General features: G+C 36.3%; 1 protein-coding gene across 2 annotated transcripts in view; it reads left to right on the top strand.

Moving 5' to 3' along the window:
- FAM160B1 (family with sequence similarity 160 member B1) overlaps nucleotides 1-15,908 on the top strand; it is a 30,836-nt gene extending 14,928 nt beyond the window's left edge. For both annotated transcript variants that reach the window (XM_032224827.1, XM_032224828.1), the window contains 12 exons: nucleotides 897-1,181; nucleotides 2,070-2,266; nucleotides 2,522-2,636; nucleotides 2,733-2,809; nucleotides 2,907-3,099; nucleotides 4,095-4,264; nucleotides 7,275-7,418; nucleotides 9,147-9,237; nucleotides 9,811-9,954; nucleotides 11,885-12,025; nucleotides 12,329-12,432; nucleotides 12,522-15,908. In XM_032224827.1, coding sequence (XP_032080718.1) covers nucleotides 897-1,181; nucleotides 2,070-2,266; nucleotides 2,522-2,636; nucleotides 2,733-2,809; nucleotides 2,907-3,099; nucleotides 4,095-4,264; nucleotides 7,275-7,418; nucleotides 9,147-9,237; nucleotides 9,811-9,954; nucleotides 11,885-12,025; nucleotides 12,329-12,432; nucleotides 12,522-12,627 — 1,767 coding nt within the window. In that variant the 3' untranslated portion in view covers nucleotides 12,628-15,908. The remainder of the gene's footprint in view (nucleotides 1-896; nucleotides 1,182-2,069; nucleotides 2,267-2,521; nucleotides 2,637-2,732; nucleotides 2,810-2,906; nucleotides 3,100-4,094; nucleotides 4,265-7,274; nucleotides 7,419-9,146; nucleotides 9,238-9,810; nucleotides 9,955-11,884; nucleotides 12,026-12,328; nucleotides 12,433-12,521) is intronic.
- Nucleotides 15,909-23,087: the final 7,179 nt, after the last annotated feature.

Raw genomic sequence — 23,087 nt, 5'->3', positions numbered from 1 at the left:
TAAATTGGGCAGCCTTTAGAAAGGTTTTCATAATTTTGTACAGTGGTAAGTACAGATTTCCCAATTCCAATAACATTTTTTCCTTTTAGATATGTGCAATTAGAAGCATGACTAGATTAGCACTTAAAACCCTTCTTCTTAGAACTTAGAAAAATAAAGTGAGTTGAGGTCTTAAACTAAATTCTTTTGGATTTCTTTTGAATTAATATTAGAAGATGCCTTGCATATCATAAATGTCTGCTTTCATTTGGAAAGATATGTAGAGTATTGCACCTGATTGTACAATTTCTAGTAAATTTTTGTAGCACACTTTAAATTGTTGAAGGATGTCCTGTTTCTTCTATTTTTAACATGTTATTCGGTAATTCTAACTAACCAGATTGATGTGAAGTATATTTTAATTAGATAAGCAGAAGAAGTAAACCACCAAGACTAACAAATCAAATGATAATGTGTGGTGGTTTTTAAAAAAATAATTGATGCATGCATGTAATTAGGTTACAAATAAATACAAGATAGTAGCTTATGTAATCAGGCTAAAATTCATGGAAGATTGCTTGATGTTTATAAATTTCTGCAGTCTGTACAAAATATATAATGCAATAAACTAGGCAGGTTTTTTTCTCCTGCTCTAAGATCTGAGAATCAAAAATATATTCTGTGATTAAACATTCTTAAAATATGAAAGGCATAATGAAAAGCTTATGTTATATTATTCAATTCAAATGCATTTTAGTTACTTAGAAACTTCGACCCTCGGGAATCAGTTTAACATTTTAGGTTTCTTCTGCTGTTTCTTCATTTCCTTTGGGTTTCTTAGTGCTGTATTTCTGCTACAAACCAACCATTGATTTTATCTTTGTAATTTTCCATTTTAATTTTTTTTTTTTTTTCAGAACAAGCAGAAAGGATTGGCTTCAAAAGATGCAGTAAACTCAATCACAGAGGACCTCGTAAAAAGGCAAGATTCTGGAGTGACAGATACAGGACAGTCAATTCAATCTGAAGAAACATCAAATAGGACAAAGCAAGCAGAGAGTGAGAATGACCTTCAGCAGGCAGATAATTTCTCTGCAAATCAGATTGAATTAAACATCCCTTTATCTCCAGAGGCTTTAGCTGTTCGCCCACATGGGGATTATAATTTGGTGAATTCTCTGCTCAACCTTACCAAAAGCCCAGTGAGTGTCTATTTATTATAGCAGAATTAATTTTGCATTAAAGAGAGACATCATTTCTCTATCTGGTGGTTGTTTGGCTGCTGAGTAATCATCGTGTCTACAGATCCACTTTAACCAATATTCACAGGAATCCTCACAAATTTGCTCTAATTTGTGGTTTTCAAACTGTGGATCAGAATTTCTAGTAAATTGTAAGCTACTGAGGGTGGGGCATCAGATGTCACACTGAGCAGGCAAAGTGCGAACAAGTCTAGGCATTACCCCTGTGCACCTTATTTGAGGGGAGAAGGTATATTGTACAGCTAAGTCTGAGAATTCCTGTATATGGAAGAAATATAATGATTAAAAGTGGTTTATTCCTTATATAACATTGACATCAACACCAACAAAATCGTTAATTTTCTTGGCAGAAGAGTCATTAATTCGCTATTTTCTGAAGGGCATACTACAGAGTTAGAGAACCACTATTGTAAGTTCCTTAAGACTTGTTCTGAATGGTGTCCTGTTAGTACCTAATCTGCTAAATAATGCTTTAAATTAACAAGGACTTTTAGAACTTGTTTAAACTATTCCATTTTGTTAACAATGTTGCCTGCAAATGATAGACGTTCCCACCCTAGAAGTGTGGTGAAACCCACTCACTTTTTTAAGGTTAGTAAAGCTGCATTGGAGAATGGAAACTTCCTTTAAGTTATTCTGTATAAATAGAGTCAATCCTGATTATGATGGTCTGTATGTATAATACATAAATAAGCAAAATTAATCCTATATATACATTCATGCCATATTATGTAATCAGTTCAATCTATTTTACCCACCCCTAGGTCATGGAAACCATATGATTAGATGTGCTTCAATATAGTAAAATCTGTTGATCTTCCTTCACAGGATGGCCGAATAGCAGTGAAAGCTTGTGAAGGCCTCATGCTTCTAGTGAGTTTGCCTGAACCAGCAGCTGCCAAGTGCTTAACACAGAATATATGTTTATGTGAACTGCTGACAGATAGGCTGGCGTCTCTTTACAAAGCCCTCCCCCAATCCATGGATCCTTTAGATATCGAAACAGTCGAAGGCATTAACTGGGGGTAAGTATTCTGTCTTTGCATGCTTGTATTATTTTTTTGGACACATTTTGCACATAAAGTGTAAATTGATTTATATTTATAACCTACCTTATACTTGAGATCAGTTAAAATTTAAATGTCTCTCAGTTGGAAAAAGCATCAGCATCAATATAGCAATGAAAATTACCTAAATGTTTAGAATTCTTGCTTATCATTATGCCACAATGGCAGCAAATATTAAATATGTTTAAATTGCTTTCATTTCCTGCACTCTAGTTTGGACTCCTATAACTACAAAGAAGACGCATCTGCTTTCCCCGGCAAAAGAGCTCTGATTTCATTCCTATCCTGGTTTGATTACTGTGATCAACTCATTAAGGAAGCTCACAAGGTTTGTGATACTTGTTTCAGTCATTGCCAAAACAAATTCACAAAGCTATGGTTTGTAAATCATGAAAATGACATCTTGATATCCTCTATATTTTAGACAACTGCTCTTGCCATGGCAATCTCAGTGAGGGAACGTTTTTTCATTGGTGTGATGGAACCTCAACTAATGCAAACGTGAGTAAGATGAAGGGGGCTTTCCCCCATCCTTTTTATTTTTAACAACGGAAACCATGTTATTCAATTTGTTTTTAAAAATTCTTGTTTTGATCAGTTCAGAGATTGGAATTCTTACTTCAACTGCCCTGTTGCATCGTATCGTTCGTCAAGTTTCATCAGATGCCTTAGTTCATGAAATGGTTTACTTCATCCTTGGAGAGCAGCGGGAGCCAGAAAAACTAATGGATGTCAACAGGCATCCATTGCGACATCGCTTAATTGAGCACTGTGATCACATTTCAGATGAGGTAAGAAGTTCAAATATAGCAAGTGCACAGTGCTATTGTGAAACAAATGGTGTACAAGATGTTTATTAATAAGTTAAGTTTTAAATGGTGAACAACATTACAAAATAGTTCATCTTTAGACACCAGATAACTATAAGTAAATATATATTTTAAAAGCTTGAATGAAGATTATACTGCTACACCTTCTAATAGTCTCATTTCTAAGTGGGCAGACCACTCTTGAGGATGAATAATTCAGAGTAATCCATAAAGAACTGAAAAACAAATACATAAAAGTCTGTATGCAATCTCTAGCATATGTGCTTCCTTTCCTATCTGTTAAATAGAGGATAGTAGCATTTTGGGATGTGGTGCAGAGATGGGTAAGAGGAAATGGAAAATCGTGAAGTAGAAAGGCCTGTCAGCACTTTCAAAGGCTGGGCAAGTCACTGACAGCCTAAAGTGCTCGACTGGTCTAGGAATTAGAAGACTAATACCTCAAGATTTGCCTCAAGATTTGAATGTTACAGGCTAGGAAGCATGTAACATTCACTTAAGTGCTACTTTGAACCTGTGGCGTGTCTTGTTTCCATTCTCTAAGAAGAATACTATAGAATAGAATATGCATGAGAAAGTTGTGGTCCTTCAGTTGTTGCTGAATTGCAGTTTCAGTAATAGCCATACAAACCATACTAATTCAGTACTGGACAAGGATGACAATTTCCCATCCCTAACCTAGAATAGTTCATTCAGATGGATTTACAAAATGATTTTACAGCAGCTTTTCCTAAATTTACACCTGTAATGAGTCACCAGATTAGGAGATTGTAACAATTATGTTGCGATAACCAAAATGTATTTTCCAAGTATTGATTGCATTAAGTATGTATTTCTATGTTAGTCCCTAGAGCTGTTCTATCAGTGACAAGCATAATAATATTGAGAACACATATGAAAAAGGAATTAACTAACCCTTTCCAGTATGTTTTAATTTGTTTTTTCCTTTTCTTTTACAGATCAGCATAATGACCCTCAGAATGTTTGAACATCTTTTGCAAAAGCCTGATGAACACATTCTTTATAACCTGGTTCTTAGAAATTTAGAAGAGAGAAACTATACAGAATATAAACCACCCTGCCAAGAAGATAAAGACCTGGTAGAAAATGGGCAGATACCAGGAGCAGTGTATGTTTTATTATGTTTTGAATTTCCTCTGAAGTAGCTATAATGTTTCATTATTTTATTTTTATTCTTTTTTAAAAAAAAAAACAAACCCTAAAATCGTTTTACTTTCAGGTAGGTTAATTTTAATAAGCAAATAATTGAGAATATATATTTAATGTGTTAATGTGTTATTTTAAAAGGCCACAAATAGTTAACGAGTAGAAGTAAAATCATGAAAATACTGCTGTTTCATGCAAGAGATATGAATGAAGAATGTACTTCTTTCTACCCATTTAACAGCAACCTTATCTGCAGCAGGATACTCCAAAGACTGTCATTCACGTTTTTGCCATTTATGATTATATTACTGTAATTTACTTTTGAAGACTATTTAAAAACTACAGCTGGTCTAGAATACTGTGGCAGCATTGCTTACTAACCAGTCTTGGCACTGCCATGTTACACCAGAGGTGGGTTGCTGCGGGTTCCGCCTGGTTTGGCCGAACCAGTAGAAGCGGTGGCGGGAGGCTACACCCAATGCCCAGATGCTTCTTTGCATGCGCAGAAGCAAGAGCGCTTGCGCGCGCACGAACAAACCAGTAGTAAAACCAAATCCACCACTATGTTACACCATTGCTGCAGGGGTCACCCAGACTGCCAGTGTATTTCATTTTTAAAATTATTTTTATTGAATAATTTTGTTACAAAATAATACATTAAACATAAAGAAAAGTAATAAGAAATTAAGGAATAAAAAGAAAGAAAACAAAGTAAAAAAAGGAGTGGTTTCTAACCTTTTTTTTACAGAAGTTATAAATGCATTTATAGTTTATCAATCCTAAGGATCCCTTAGAGAAGTTCCCTTTTCTTTACCTTTTCCAAACATCAAGCCGACAAATCACAAGTTTTTTCTACTTTGTCTATTTTTCGGGGGGAGGAATCCATAAAATGTTTTCAATCACTAACAAATGTAGTTATCGTGAATTTTGCCATCTCTGAAAATTCTGTCATCTTCACCAACCATTTCTCCATTATGGGTATTTCAGAGAATTTCTATCTTTGCACATAATTTGCTTAAGTTAGCATTAAGAAAAGTAATCTTCCATAAGGCTTTTCTAATTGTCTGTCCATTAATGCCAAAAAAGATTAATAAAGATCTGCTTTCAGTGGAATGTTAATGTTTAAAATGCTTTTTAAACTATATGTATTTGAACCCAAACTCTTTTAGCTGTTTTACAAGTCTACTAAACTTGATAAAATGACCCTTCATTTTTCCACATCTTCATCATAGAGTTGAAGTACCATATTAGTCAGCTTCAGCACAGCCTGATCTAGCAATCAGCTGATGGGTGGTTGTATCTGCCTCCTTCCAGAATACTACCTATCCGCTGTTCCAGGGTGCAGGGATAGCCACCACCATTGTTGCCACCACCCATTGCCGCCTCCATTTGCCCCATTTTTTGTCCCCATGCATCCTTTTTTCGACCTGCATTCCCTATCTTTGGCCTCCGCACATTCCATTTTCGGCCTGTTCCAGGTGGCGGGAATCGCTGCCGCCTGGAACAGGCTGAAAATGGGTCGCGCGGACGCCAAAAATAGGGCATACGGAGGCCAAAAATGGGGCATGCAGAGACAGCAATAGCCGGCAGAGATCCTCACAGCCTGGAACAGCTGATAGGCGGTAATCCGGGAAGCAGCTTGACCCGCCAGTCAGCTGCTTCTACTAAATCACTTGTGCTGAAGTGTTTGCAACAAGGAGCAAATTGCTGGGAGGCAGAGACTGAAGGGTGGGATCTGGTGGCTTCGGCAACATTCATTCAATAAGAGACACAGACATTTTCACCCACTTTTGGGGGAGGAAGTGTGTCTTATACACCGAAAAATATGGAACCTTTACATATTCTAGACAGTTTTTTGGTGTCATGTACCAATGGTATATCATTTTATAAAAATTATCTTGGAAATTGTAATATAATGTGATTTTTCAGTCCTTTCAGCCCACATATTTCCCCATTGGTTTATTTGTGTGTTAAAACCAAAGTTCTTAACTCAATTTACCACATTCCCTTTAACTTCTTTTTCTGTTTCAAATTTCAGTAAAAGCTTACACATTTTATATGTTCACCCTATGCATATAATTCAGTTTAAAATTTCATCTTAAGTTGTTCAGTTCCTAGTGTCCTCTTGTCTACTTTCTCTTAATAGTATGTGTAAAAATAATTGAAAATTAAATCCCTCTGTAGTCAGTGGATCTCTTTTAATCTTGTATTCTTTATATTCTTGTTCTGACAACTCTAGATATGTTCATCATTTCTCTTTCACTGTTTTTCCTTTCCTATAAAATCCTTCTTGTACTATGACTCACAAAGACATTTTCAGGCATGGCCTTGGGTTGTATCTATTCCATATCTTAATATGACACTTATAATATAATGGTTTTTAAAATCTACATTAACCTAACTTTGATGTACCATTAAAAACCAAACCATCCAAATCTGAGGTCATGCCCTTCTGTTTCTAAAGTTCTTTTATTTTGCACAACACCCACTCATGCAAACCAAACAGCAGGCTATAAAATATAATTTCAAATCAGGAAATCCCAATTCTCCTCATTCTTTTTCATCTTGAATTTTTTTACATTTAACTCTTGGTTTTTCCCTTGTTGTATAAATATCTAGATATACAGTATCTTTCTGCAATTGCTTCCATGGTGCATTGGTTGTCAAAGTAGATATTGTTTGAAACAGAAATATCATTCTAGGTAATTAATTCTGAAGTGGTCCATGCTTCAAATATTCTGATGTTGGAATTGCCTATTTCATGATTGTTTCGTGATAGAATGTTTTCATGTCTATTCAAACTATTTTTGGAACATGTTTAAAAAGCTGCTCATGAGTTGAAGGCTGTAGCTGAAAGGGGAAAGGAATAGAAATTGTACAGGATGGATGTAATTTTTTTTTCAGATTGCAGACATAAAGTTTTCTTTCAAAGAGAAAGTATTAACTTTTATTCTTTCTTTGTTTTGCAACAGAGACCTGGAAGAAGATCCTTTGTTTACAGATCTTTCTCCTGATACTATATTATCAAATCAAGAATGGATTAGCACTTCACCACCTACAACTCCCGATCATCCAAAAACTGATGGGAAGACTGAAGTTCATAAAATTGTAAATAGGTGTGTTAAACTTTCTAATGTTTGTTCTTAGATTAGTAATACTGTAACACTTGCTTTAGGTTTCTGCAATAAATGCAATAAAAATGACTGGTATAGTATATATTTTATTAATCGTTTATTATATATGAACTTCCAGGAATAAATGTGATTGCACAGCACTTATTTGTCCATTTTTTTCACATAAGAATGATGCTGTTTTTCATAGTAGGCTGGATTTGAATCTGAATCTTCCTACTCCTACAAATGATCTAACTTGTATATCACATTATTCTGCTAAAGCAAAAGTTTACTATATGGTGGAGCTAAAGGTTTAAAGGAGAGAAGATTGATTACTTTTTCTGATGAACATTGAAGCCATCATGTGACAATATGGGTTAGAATTAGAGGTCTTGGGCTGTGTGTGTGTGTGTGTTTGTGTCTGTGTCTTTGTGTGTTCACTGACCCCGAGAGAAAATCAGAAGATAGTATTTGCAAAGTAGACAAAATGGTAAGTACAAACTAGTAGATAGCTTTGAATATAATGTATCAGTCAGAAAGGCTTGACTGACCTTCATTCCTGAGCTGGATTCCTGAAATCTTTAATTTCATATTTAAAGCATATATTACTCAAAAATCACACATTTACTTATAATATATGGGCTTTGATTATGAATATTCACTCTTCAACCACTGCAATAAGAAAAATAATGCAAATATCACAAATAGCTTCTTAAGAGTGCAGAATTACAATAGAAATGTAATAAGGAAATCCTCAGAGATATGCCATTAGATGGTAATGCTTATTCCTTCAATTCCTTTTTGCATAATTTGTTGTCATCCCAATGGACAGTAAGATCTCAGCCTTGATGGGATGTGTACCTGCAGCAGCGTCAGTGCGGGAGGATTTTGCCAACTATTTCCAAGGAAAAGACTGCCTAATCCTGGCCCGGGGTGGTGGTGGGAGAGAGGATGGTTGAACGTAACCAACCCTGGAATCTATCAGGATAAATCTGATACCTTAGAAGGTTACAACTTTAGTTTGGCAAGATTCTATTAGTCTAAGCAAATAAAGGATTGTACGTCGTTGAATCTCACTGTCTTGTCTTGAGCTTGATTCTAAAACAGCCAGAATGTTTGGTTGATGTTAGGAAAACATCCATTTTCCTAAAGTAATTATTTTATTCATTCAACTATAGATTTCATTATCATTTGTAACTATTACACAATGATATTATACATAATTTTATAAAGAAGTCCTTAATATATTAATGCAGGTTTTGTAAGTGCTATATTTATATAATTAGCCTGATATTTCAAGTGAAAAATTAATAAACATAAAGGAAAAATGCACAAATACATTAAATTGATATTTTTAACATTCTTTACACCAAGGAAAAGGACAGACTTCATAATTTGGGCATATGTGTACCTAAAATAGCATGTATCAGTATGTAAATTTTTTTTTACATTTATGTGTGCTTTTGCTTTCTAATGACATTGAAATTGATAGACAGAAAGCAAATAAATAGTGTGCTAACTGAAATAACAAAGAGTGGGTTAAACGTGGTTTTTCAGTAGTTCAGAATTTTTGTAATCAGGTTGAATGAAAGGCCTCAACAGATTTCTTTGTTTTCTGTTCCACAGCAATTCATGTAACTAGCATAAGTTAAATAGTATTTGAGTTGCTCAGTGTTGTAAAGGCATAGAAAGGATTTGTTTTATGTATCTTTGTTTCATATATCTCTGCAGTTTTCTCTGTCTTGTACCGGATGAAGCCAAATCTTCCTACCATGTGGAAGGAACAGGTTATGATACCTACCTCAGAGATGCCCATCGACAGGTAAGTAAAGACAGGAAATGCCATTTTTATATAATACGATGATTTCAGACAAGAGAGAGGCGGAACCCACCTTTACCTGGTTACATAATTATGTGACAGTTTACTTTATTATTTTTTAAAAAACCTGGAACCACATAATAGTTAATTTCATTCTTTGTTTTATCTGTCAAGCAATTTTATAGTATTTTAACATACACCATGTCCATTTACTACTCAAATACTGCTTCAATTCATACTGCTTGATAGATAAAATAAAGAATGAAATATACTGTTATGTGTTTTGAAATTTTCAAATATCCTCAGATTAGTACCTTAACTTTTCTTCATAAGTGATATTTGCAGTGTAGTATTTTTAGTTGTGAAGAAAACAGCACTTATCAATTACATTCACAGTGTTTTTTACAATATTCTACGAAGGATACTATAATGCAGATAGATAGACAGACTTGCATATTGCTATTTTAGGATTTATTTAAAATGATCTTTAAAAAGTAGTTGTTTATTCATGAGTTTCTTGTAGTTACTATTTTTTCTTTAATTTATTAATTAGTAATCACATGTTTCCTTCTTCAGTTTCGGGATTATTGTTCCATATGCTTACGATGGGAATGGCCAGGATCTCCTAAATCTCTGGAAAAGTGCAATTTAGAAGCTGCATTCTTTGAGGGACATTTCTTGAAAGTTCTCTTTGATAGAATGGGCAAAATTCTGGATCAGGTAGATCTACATTTTGTGCTGCTTTCTTTTGTGATATAGCTGTTTTTTAGGCACAACATAACTAATGGTGGTGAAATTAGTACAGTTGCACCGTAGAAAGTGATTTTTTTATATCTGACAATTGTTGAATGTTCATAAACTCAGATTTAAAGAGTTTATCTCTCCCTCAAATAGAAGAGGTAAAAAACATGGAATCGTAACAGGCTAAAAGGAGAGAGCAGTATAAATTGTTAGTATACTAGATTTTACTAAATTAAGGGAGGCTAGCTGCATTTTTAAGCTAAAATGCTAAGCTAAATCAGAAGGAAATGTTCTTAAGCACCCATTTGAGATTTAATGAAAAACCTGATTTAACTATAACAATGTCTGTGAACATTTACTTACAATTGAATGCAATTCTATTGACATATGACAACTTTATACAGTTTTTACTAATGTTATAAAGTAGAATTCCCAATGTTTCCGGCTTTGCAACTGGTAGCAGAGAGAGAAGGGATAGTTACACACAAGTGGCTGGCAAGCGCATTTGCCACTCACTTAAATGGAATGCATGCACACTTGTCTGTTGTTCACACAAGTGAAGTTGCGCATGCATACTTGCTGGTCGTTTCCGCAGTCTGGTTGCAAATCACTCATGGCCCACTAGTGGGCCACAGCCCACAGATTGGGGACCCCTGTTATAAAGCAGGCCATGGTAGTTTCCTGCAGATGCAGGTTCTGTTTTCCAGATCCATAAATGCCATTTCAGTGTTCTGACACAACATTGTATATGGCTGTTGATCCATTGAATATTTGATATTTTTTATTTTTATTTTTTCTGATTCTCTTTTACACAGAAACTGAAATTCTGTATCTACAACTTCCAAATTACATGATTTTGCAGAACTTTGCAAAAACTGCTTTATTTCTTAAGTGCAAGATGGTTCCTGACTACAGATTTAACCCACATGTTCCATGCATGTTCTCTTGTTCTCATACCCAACATCTCCTTGATACTTATCCCAATATGTTGATATCAATAGTATTTTTGCTAATCAAAACAAGTTTTCAGTTTTTTTATGTAAGTAAAATGTCTCATAAGGCTCCAAGCAATCTGTGCAGCCACCTAGTCTGAAAATTTCTTGCTTTCTGTATTTTCAGGATTGAATCTCTCTTACTGTTCTATAACAACTGTGGAACAAAGGATAAAGTGGACATTTTGCTGATAGAAAAAAATCCATTATAGTAATTATAGATCAATTACTATCTGTAAACACATTTTTTCTTATAGGGTTGCTAATATAGTAACATTGGAATATGAACGTTCTCTTGAGCCATGGACAGGAGATGGCATGCTAACAAACAAATGAATTGTTTTACATTAGGAAAATTGTTTTGTTCCATCAGTCCAATTTTTGAGAGCTTCACCTAATAATAATTTCCCTCACTTTTGCTAAAATGTATTCAAGGACCAGAACTAGAGACAGAAAGAAAATAAAGATTCTTTGTGCTGCACTCAGCCTGCTATTAGCATTCAAGAGCAGCCATAAGAATCCCTCAATCGCCTCAGATGATCATCAGTATAGATGACAGTCGACTGGTATATTGAATAGGACACATAGAAACCTTCTCTCCTGCATAGTCTAAACAGTAATAATTGATCTATTGTATACCTTCTATCCTTTTTATGCCTATAGTTTGATAGCTTTAAACCAATTATTGCCCTAAAGAAATAAAACAGAAATCTCAGCCATTGGCTTTCTTTGAGTAATATAATGGCTTTTTTTGTCAAGACAATAAAAGCCATGTGCTTGCATGGGTGATAAAATTACTCATTGTAGATACTGCATATGGATAAAAGCAGAGCTAGTAATTTTTTGCTGAAATTCAGGCATCTGAGACAATGAACGTGTATATTGAAGAAATGTCTTCTTTTCTTTTTACCCCACAGCCATATGATGTCAATCTACAAGTCACATCTGTATTGTCCAAGCTTTCTTTGTTTCCACATCCACATATTCATGAATACCTTTTGGATCCCTATGTAAATCTGGCTTCTGGCTGCCGTTCTCTTTTTTCAGTAATTGTTAGGGTAAGTATGCCATCTGATCAGTCCCACAGTAATGCATATGTGAATGGTTTTGCTGCTGAGCAATTGGAAATGGAAGGCAGCTGTTATTCTTGTTAATGTCCATCATTTGTCATTTCATCAGATGGACCAGAGTGGGAATTTGATAGGGTTCCCGGGGATCCATCTGAATTGCACGAAGCCCACATATGACCATATGTACAGTACTTTAGAAAGTTGAATTTTGATACTTTAACACAAAATTCAGATCCATATACACTGATTCTTTGCTTCATTTTGTTCAACATTTTTATGGATGATATGCAGGTTGTTGGAGATCTCATGGTACGTATTCAGCGCATACCTGATTTCACACCTAAACTTCTATTGGTCAGGAAACGTCTTCTTGGGTTAGAACCTGAAGGGCCTATGTAAGTATATTAATTGTCAGTCAAATACAGATTCTTTCCTACTGATGTTGTATGGCTTTTTAAATCTATTCCTTGTCTTCACTTTACAGTGTTGACCACATGACATTACTTGAAGGTGTGATAGTATTAGAAGAATTTTGTAAAGAACTGGCTGCAATTGCGTTTGTGAAATACCACTCTTCATCAGCACCATGAGCAGCAATCACAAACTTCACGGTTATGTAGTGTTTCGGTGAGAAATGGCTAATAAATTTTCCCAGGCAAGAAAGCAAAAAAGCAAAACATTGGCATATATTTGGAAAGTTTACATGGGACACATTCAAATTGCAGAAGTGCTTTCATTCATTGGTAGTGGCAACTTGGAAATGCAAAACAGACATCGTATCATCAATTCAACCGAAGGGACTCTAGCTAAAAAAGTTCAGCTTCAGAAGTTATATAGATTGAACTTTAATTAAAATATTTTCTTTTAATAATTTACTGAGAAGTAGGAATTTTTAAATATATAAATATATACACATATTAGGCTTCATAGGCTTTAAATAATAGTTTTTGTGTCATAGCTAAGGTGTGTTTTATCCCTTTATATAAAAACCAGTAAGTGATTAAAGTGTTTTAAAATATTTCAGGCAATTGGAGAAAAAAAAAAACGTAAGAAGTTTCAGACTTTATAAACGTGACCTTTTTTCCCTGTTATCTTTCACATTCATTCAATACTTTCTCCTTATTGATGCCAAGTTTAGTACAGGTTTTATTTGAATACTTATTCATTATCTCTTGTTATGCTACATACTATTTTTATATGATTGTTTGACTGAGAGATATTTTGTGCCTATTTATTGTTGAAAATTCACAGGTTTTGTGCTGTTAAATTACTTTATTATCCAGCTAATTTGAAAGGCTTATCATCTACCACAAGGGATAATTGATAAGTTATTTTACTCGAGTCCTTGCAGGCTGTTACAAATGAATTGACTTCTGGGTGTGATGTTAATGTTTGCAGAAATTCATTGCAAGTCAGAGAGAGTAAAGAGCTCTTTATTTTGGCACGCCAAATAATCTAGAGTAGATGGGACACCCAAGTGGTCCTATTATTCATCTCTTCTGATCTTCCATGGATTGAAAAATCAGAATAAGACCTTTATAATATTTTATTGGTTTTTATCTTCATGTAAAAGAGTTGGGATTGATAGACTCATTACATGGTCCCTTTATATCACTTTTCCTTTATTTGTTACACCATTATTACAACAAAGTCAAATTTAATCCAAAATTTTCTTTTTTAAGTCTTCAGCATTTAATGTAATTTTAAAGTTCTTCCTTCATAATAATTTCCTTACATGTTTGCTAATTATTTCAGATATTGTTTGGATTGATATAAATTTGGGGTGGGGGAGGAGGGAATAGAACTATGATTTGTATTTTAAGAAAGAAAACCAATACCTGCCAGGGTATAGGTTGCAGAAATTTGCCAGGGACTAACACTGATAGAGAACAGTGTAACTTCATACTTAAATAACTTAAATATAGACATTTACACTGTGATAATTAAAATTATGTTAAAATTTGTCTAATAGGGCTTCCTCTTCACATTCAGAGAGGTATGTTTTTCTTCATGAATTTGGCTGTTGAATTTGGCTAGAAAAAGATAGACTCAGGAAATAATTTTATGGAAATAGATCTATCTATGAAGCATTTAAAACTTATACAGGTATAAGTAATTTAGTCAGATTGTTATTATAAGTCTTTTAAATATACTGGAACTTGAGTAAATGCATGCAAATTAGCCCCACTCTTAAATTTTGGGTAATGTTCTTCAGTCTTAGGGACATACTGCCGTTTGAATGCTTTAGCCGTTTTGTGCATTGTTGGCATTGTACTTTTTAGCTGAAAAGTATAGTCCATGTTGTCCAAATAAATCATTCTGGAGTACACAGAAATCAAAGTGCCCCAGAGTAAGAAGAAAGAAAGTCTTGTCTCCTATTAGAAAGGTTATAGAAAATATCTAATATTAAAATTCATGTCTTCTAAAGCATTACAATTAATGCCTGAATTGTGCCTGAATTAAGGAAATCCATTAAGTATAAATGTGTTCATTTTGCCAGTAAATTCCTGAAATATTAAAGAACCAAGATTTTCATGTACTCTCCTACTGTTAAGGATTTCTTTGCCACAATATGCATTTCAAAGCTAAAGAAAGCTCTCTGCATTCTCTATTTAGTGAGTTGTTTTTATGTATCCTTAAATTTTTAGAAAAACATTTTATTTTTATAAAACCAGATTGAATTTTCCTTCCAAAATTGAGCTCTTTTAATCTTTTAAATGTTTTGATTTCCATGCACTTTTTTTTTTTTAAAAAAAGGCTAATTATTTTCTTCCTTGAATTGTTTGAATTATGTTTATCATAACAACCCTCAGCCTGAAGAGAGCGTGTTTGTTGTGTGTTTCCATACACTTGTATATGGCTATTTATTATTCCTACAGATAAATATACAATATGTTCTACAGTTTTACCACTAGGGTTAAAGAGGTTAGAGGTATCTATTTGGTACTTATTGCCATTACAGATAAAACATTGTTTATATACGTGAATGGATGAAGAAATCTGGAATTGTATGATTCAAAATTTAATTTTTATCCTAGATGCACAGTTATGTAAATAAATGAAACTTTCATTTTTCTGTTATTAATTGTATCAATGTTAGTTTAGTTTCTGATGTTGGATATGTAATAACATGAGAGAATGAGTGTGATAGCTGTTTCTTTTAAGCTATTATTATAGGTATATTGGTGTAGTAGATCATATCTTTTCTTTGTAGCATTCTTATACTATGTTCGTTGGTGCAATTTCAGAATTGTGATGCAAGATACAACTTCAGGCTGGTTGTACATTACCTGTTTACATATGTATATTTGTATATTAATAGACGCCTAAACCCTAGTATTTGCTTACAGTATTACGAAGACGAAGATCCCAATATTGTACAATCATCATGGTATTTCTTTAAAAATGAATGGAAGCTTTCATTCAGGAGTTGCTGAATCTCTTTTAAGTCATAAACTAACATCCTCATGTAACTTATTTGACACAAACAATGCAAATACTATATTTTCATTGATCTCTCAGTATGAAAAGAGATTTGAATTACTATTAGCAGCATAGCTATGATTAAAAAACCATATGCCATGTTGCTTACTGCTATGAAAACTTCTATTTATCCACCCATGAGTTGAGTTCAACCACCCTCCTCTTTACATCAAATGTAAAGTGTTCATCAAGCCCTTCCTACTGGACTGTCTAGTCTGATGATACTGTTTTCCAAAGTTTAATAGATTCCCGAGGAACTGTTGGAATTACCACGTTATAGAACAATTATAACTAATGTCAGACGATTTAGTTGAAAGATTTTTATGTTTGAAAATGTGCATGAAGGATTCAAAAGGGATATTCATAAAAATAAAAAAAGTAATTTAAACAAGTGACTGCTTATTTTTGAAGAAATCTAAGCATTTCTCTCTTTGTATGGAGAAAGGACAGCCAGAAGTAAAAAGATGGCTTTTTTTCATACCTTTGGTTTTGTCTGTCCAGCCTCTCACTTCAGAAACTTTCAGGGCCCTGAAAGATGGTGAATCTCCAGATATTGGTGGCACTCCTGGTTAGCCTTATTCACTTCCATGGTTTTCTGAATAAGTATAAGAGAACAAAATGTTGATTTATCTTGTTATTTACTTTTTAGCTTCTGTGGAAATAAAGCAGCCATGAAGTATAGATTTTTGACAATCTCAGAAGTTCGTAGATTAAATATTTCAGAAAAACAAATTAACAATTGACCTTCGGTACGCTCTTCTATAATTTTTCTTCATATAGCACAATTTCTCTCTTTTCAAAATATTTTACTGAGATTCCATACAACACAGTTCTACAGAATGTTCATTTTATGAATGGTTGCATAAAATCTCTTAATTAAAAGCTTCTTTCTCAAACAATTATTTTGGAACAATTGATATTTAAACCATTATGGATAAGTACAAAAAGCATGTGGATTTGGCTGCCATTAAATCATGTCTAGTACACACTTCATTATGACTTTATGTTTTCCACTTGAGGCATACATAGTCCAGACTCAGATAGGCACTGCAAAATTCCATTCTGAAAAACCAGTTACGGGCAATCTATGAAGCTTGAAGACTTATACTTGTCCCTTAGGAACACACACAAACACACCAGTTTTTTTCTTTGCAACCTTTGTTTTTCTAACAAAGATCCATCATATAGTTTCCACAAGGGTTTCCATTTCTTCATTCATCATTAGATAATAAGTATAAGTATAATCTTTATTGTCATTGTACTTAAATACAATGAAATTGGTTGAAATTAGATAATATTACAAAGAGAAACTGAAGGCTTTATTTTTGTATATAGTATTGCATTATTTGTACCATAATTTGCCAACTAATTGCCTGAAGGCAAAAATATGCAGCAAACCACAGCACATGTCATCTTCGTAGTAAAAAAGATGAAACAATTGATCACTTGATCAGTGGCTGCAGCAAAATTTCACAAACTGACTACAGATAGTCCTTGACATACAACAGTTCATTTAGTGACTGTTCAAAGTTATAATGGCATTGAGAAAAGTTACTTATGATCGTTTTTCACATGACCATTTCAGCATCCCTGTGGTCACGTGATTTACATTCGGATGCTTGACAACTTTCATATTTTTGAAGGTTGCAGTGTCTCTGGGTCACGTGATCACCTTTTGTGGCCTTTTGGCAAGCAAAGCCAATGGGAAAACCAGATTCACTTAACAACCATGTTCCTAATTTAACGACTGCAGTGATTCACTTAAATGTGGCAAGAAAAGTTGTAAAATGGGGCAAAATTCATTTAACCCATTTCTCACTTAGCAACATAAATTCTGAGCTTAACTGTGATTGTAAGTTGAGGACTACATGTACAAGCAGCGTAATGACCAAATTGCCAGAATTATTCATTGGAAACTACCTGAGGTTTAGATTTTAATGTGGTAAAACTAGTGAAACCATCAAGTTGAAAAGGTTTGGGAAAATGAGCAGATTACGAAAAAATACCAGAACAAAGCTAAACGAGACATAATATAATGTGTGTGTGTGTGTGTGTGTGTGTGTGTGTATGTATGTACAAGCATGAAGCTGAAAACACCAGCCTGAAGATGGCGATTGGGACCTCGCTGAAACGTTGCCAAGACAATCTCAATCTTACACGGGAAAAGACCCGAATACAACAAGACCAGCATACCTACACCCATGAAAATCTACGAAAACATATATATATATATACACTATATTGCCAAAAGTATTCGCTCACCCATCCACATAATCAGAAGCAGTTGTGAACGAATACTTTTGGCAATATAGTGTATATATGTGGAGTTGAAGCTACACTCACCAAAATCAACCCAGATGAAGCCAATAAAATCAGACTTACAGTCACCAATGTCCTTTGCTCCAGTAATCCACCCAGAAGCAACTTACAGCAAGAAGAAGAAAAAGCACTCACCAACCTGAGGAAAGACAACATAATCATTCTCCCAGCAGACAAAGGTAACGCCACATTGGTGATGAACACATCTGACTACCAAGCCAAACTATCCAACCTACTCCAAGACCCCACTTACAAACCTCTAAACACAGACCCCCACCACCTACCTAGAAAAAAACCACCAAATCCAAAATAAAAGCCACTCCCATCAGTGAAGACATCCAGCAAAGAATCATTCCCAGAAAGAAATCTTCCAGATGCCCCAAATGCTGGCTGGCTTTTTCCAAGATACACAAGGAAGGAACACCACTCAGACCCATAGTCAGCTCCATAGGCTCACCTCTATAGAATCTTGCCAAGTTCTTCACCAAACAACTCCAACCCTATGCAGAATCCATCACCTCACACATACAAAACTCACTTCACTTCATAGAAACAATAAAGAAACAAAACCTACAACCCAGAGACCTACTCGTGAGCTTCGTTGTCATATCCCTCTTCACCCAAGTGCCTATAAAAGAAGCCTTGACAGCTATCTGACAGCTATCCAGAACAAACACAACCCCCCTAAACACGTCCTAGACCTGACCAACCACTGCCTAACCAACACATACTTCATAATGGACAAAGATACAAACAGATAGAAGGAGCACCCATGGGATCACCCCGCTCACCCGTCATCGCAAACTTATACATGGAACATTTTGAAACTAACGCCTTAGATAAATCTGAACACAAACCCAAACTCTGGCTTAGATATGTTGATGACACTTTCGTGATTTGGCCACACGGGAAAGAAAAACTGGACAACTTCTTCATACATCTCAACAGCCTACACCCCAAAATACAATTCACTATGGAAATAGAAGCAAACAACCAACTTCCCTTTCTGGACGTCCTAACCTACAAAAAACCCAATGGCTCCCTAGGACACACCATCTACCGGAAAAAAACACACACCAACCGCTAATTAAACGCACAATCCCATCACCACCCTGCAGAGATCAACTCTATAGCCAAGACCCTTATCTCCAGAACCAAACGCCTAGCCGACAAAGACCAACTGAAAACTGAATTACACACTCTCACAAACGTATTAATCTCCAACAGATTCCAAAGAAAAACAATTACCAACCTAATCCAAAGGGAGACTCCCCCCAAGAACCGAGACACAGAACAGGACAATGGCATCGCCCTCCTCCCTTACATCAAAGGCACCATAGATAAAATCAGCAAAATTCTCCACAAACACAATATCAAGACAGCTTTCAACACTGACCAAACAATAGCCAACATCTTAAGGACCCCCAAAGACAACATCCAGCTAGAAAACCAAGGAGTCTACGAAATACCATGCAAAATCTGCCCTGCAACATACGTACAAAGGACAAACGAACAGGAGAATAAACGAACACATCGCAGAACACAAGAATGCAGTAAGAAAAAAGAAAAAACTTCCTTTTCCAGCACCTTAAAGCTACAGGACATGAAATTAATTTTGAAGGAACCAGGTTAATCTCCAAAACTGAACACTTCAACAAGAGAATAATTATGGAAGCTATCGAAATAGAGAAACACCCCCACAACATGAATGAATGTGATGATCTCTGGAGAGCCAGAGATGGAGGACATTCCTCCATCCTGGTCCTCCTTGACCTCTCAGCGGCTTTCGATACCATCGACCATGGTATCCTTCTGCGACGACTGCGGGAGGTGGGAGTGGGAGGCACCGTGTTGCGGTGGTTCTCCTCCTACCTCTCGGACAGGTCGCAGTCGGTGTTAGTGGGGGGGCAGAGATCGTCCCCTAGGCCCCTAACATATGGGGTGCCTCAGGGCTCGGTCTTATCCCCCCTACTATTCAACATCTACATGAAACCGCTGGGAGAGATCATCCGCAGGCACGGGATCAGATACCATCAATATGCGGACGATACCCAGTTGTATCTGTGCCAACTCAATGAAGCGGCAGACGTGATGAACCGAGGCCTTGAGGCCGTTATGGACTGGATGAGGGTTAACAAGCTTGTGCTCAACCCAGAAAAGACCGAGTGGCTGTTGTGCTTCCCTCCCAAAGATTCGATCAATACTCCATCACTCAGGCTGGGGGGTCAAATTCTATACCCCTCAGAGAGGGTTCGCAACTTGGGAGTCCTCCTGGATCCACAGCTATCGTTTGACCACCACCTGACGGCTGTGACCAGGGGGGCATTCGCCCAGGTTCGCCTGGTGCGCCAGTTGCGACCCTACCTGAATCGGGAGGCTCTCACAACAGTCACTCGGGCCCTTGTGACCTCTAGGCTGGAATACTGCAATGTGCTCTATATGGGGCTGCCCTTGAAGAGCATCCGGCGACTTCAGCTAGTGCAGAACGCGGCCGCGCGAGCGATTGTGGGTGCACCTCGGTTCACCCACATAACACCTATCCTCCGCGAGCTGCGCTGGCTACCTGTCGATCTCCGGATGCACTTCAAGGTGCTATTAGTCACCCATAAAGCCCTGCATGGTAGTGGATCTGGATACTTGAGAGACCGCCTTCTGCCAATTACCTCCCTGCGACCAATTAGATCTCATAGATTAGGCCTCCTCCGTATTCCATCGGCCAGCCAGTGCCGGCTGGCAACTACAAGGAGGAGGGCCTTCTCAGTAGTAGCCCCGACCCTTTGGAACGAGCTCCCCGTGGAGATTCGTACCCTCTCCACCGTCCAGGCCTTCCGCACAGCCCTTAAGAACTGGCTAGCCCGTCAGGCCTGGGGACAAGGATAGCCGCCCCTCCCGAATGATGAATGTATGTTGCTTATTACTTTTATTATATGTGTCTACGTCATTGTTTGTATTCCCCCTCCCTGATTTTATGTGAGCCGCCCTGAGTCCCCTCAGGGAAAAGGGCGGCCTACAAATGTTAATAAACATCCAAACATCCAAACAACATGAATGAATGTGATGATACCTCCCGCCTACCAGACATCTGGAAACCAGGCCTAGTCAGCAAACGAGCGCCGCCACCACCCAGGCCGTTACAACACAAAACAACAACGGACACATAGCCAGGACCAATCAGTACCAATCTACCAATCATGACACAGCCACACATCCAAGCAATCCACTTGCTGAAACGGGGCCAGCACTCCACACCCACCCACCAAGGTTTGTAGAGGGATGGCAGCTCTGATCATGCTTTAAGCCCAAAACACCAGCCTGAAGATGGCGAGAGAGACCTCACCGAAACGTTGCCAAGACAATCTCAATCTTACACGGAAAAAGATCTGAATACAACAAGATATACATACACACACACACACACATATATGCAGGTTTTGGTGTATTTGGATCTTTTCCCATGTAAGATTGAAAGTCTCTTGGCGACGTTTCGACGAGGTCCCACTCGTGATCCTCAGGCTGTTGTCTTCGGCCTCACGCTGTGCAAGCAAAGCATGATCAGAGCTGCAGTCCCTCTATAAATACTGGTGGTGTGTGGAGTGCTGGCTCTGTTGCTGCAAGCAGATTGGTTGGCTATGTTGTAACATCTTGATTAGTTGATGGAGTTGATGTTTGCAGATTAGTCAGCTGTTTCGTAACAACCTGTTGGCTGAGGTACTGGCTGTGTGCCTATTGTTCTTTTTTTTATAAGACCTGGGTAATGGGCTGTGTGATGAGCTCCTGAGCTCTATTGTAGTGATATCCTGAGTCCTGTGCTGCAACCTCCTGGGGGGTTGGCTGCATTGTAACATCCTGAGCCTTTGTGTTGTAACCTCCTATATATATATATATATTTAAAGTCACAACCCCTGGTATGCCCAAATATGAGAGGAAGATCACACTTCCATTCTCTGTCCTTCGGCTCGTCACAAGAGACCATCCAGACAGAAACCCAATATTTTTTACTGTTGCCTTTTTGTTACATTTGTTATATTTGTGCTGATAAATAAATAAAGGGAGACTAGTATAGATCTATTTCAAGCTATTTAGCTCTCATCAGACAGGTTCGATTCCCAGCAAGGGTATGGCTAGCTGATGAGAGCTAAATAGCTTGAAATAGATCTATAGATCTATACTAGTCTCCCTTTATTTATTTATCAGCACAAATATAACAAATATATATAGTGTGTGTGTTTGTGCATATGTATGTATATGTATGTATGTATATATATATATGTATATGTATGACTTTACATATGTGTGTGTATATATATATATATATATATATATATATATATATATATATATACACATACATATACATATACATATATGTTGTATTTGTGCTGATAAATAAATAAAGGGAGACTAGTATATGTATGTATATATATGTATATATATGTATATATGTATGTATATATTTATATGTGTGTGCATACCAAGAGGAAAAAGAAAAAATACATACATAAATTGTCCCCCCACTTGATACTAATAGACGTCTCCGTCCTTGTGAAACATCCACAATTTATAAACTTCTACAACTCTATTTACCCAACCAATTTGACCAGATACATCTATTACATAAAAAATATGTTTACCAAATAAAGCCAAACAATATATTATTGTACTTCACTTCTAGAAACTCCACAATGGCTTCTGATCTACCATAAACCACCACAGTTGTTACCCTGGTCCATTCAAGATCAAATGTCCATGACTGACTGTTAATGATAAAGATTTTCCTTAAAATGTTTATTTTAACTGGGATCTTTACCAAGAATTGGATTTCATTCCCCCAAATCATAGGTCTCGGTTCACGGCATTTGTTATTCAAAAAAACACCCCACCAAAACTAGTTGGATATAAGAAATCCATTCCCCAATATCTATTTTTCTTAAGAAGGTCCAGTTCATCTTTCATCAATTCTGTTAACTCTTAAGTCTTTAGAATCTACATTCCTTTCAGTCTTCTACCAACAAGCCTGCAGTTTTCAACCCAAACGTCTCCTTCAAATCTACAAGCAATAAATTAAATTCCAATCGATCCAATTATAAGTCTGGAAGTTGAACACTTGTGGTAAAAGAAATCTGCTATACCTATCATGATGGTACCTCAGAGCAATACCTAAAAGGCCTGTTAAATATCTCGAAATATTAAAATTATCAGATCTGAGCATCCTAATTTGACCCCCCAAAATTGATCACCCTATACAACT

Source organism: Thamnophis elegans, chromosome 10 (assembly GCF_009769535.1).
Source record: "Thamnophis elegans isolate rThaEle1 chromosome 10, rThaEle1.pri, whole genome shotgun sequence".
NCBI lineage: Eukaryota > Metazoa > Chordata > Lepidosauria > Squamata > Colubridae > Thamnophis > Thamnophis elegans.
Note: the sequence above shows the minus strand (reverse complement) of the source record. Positions and strands in the feature narration are given on the sequence as shown.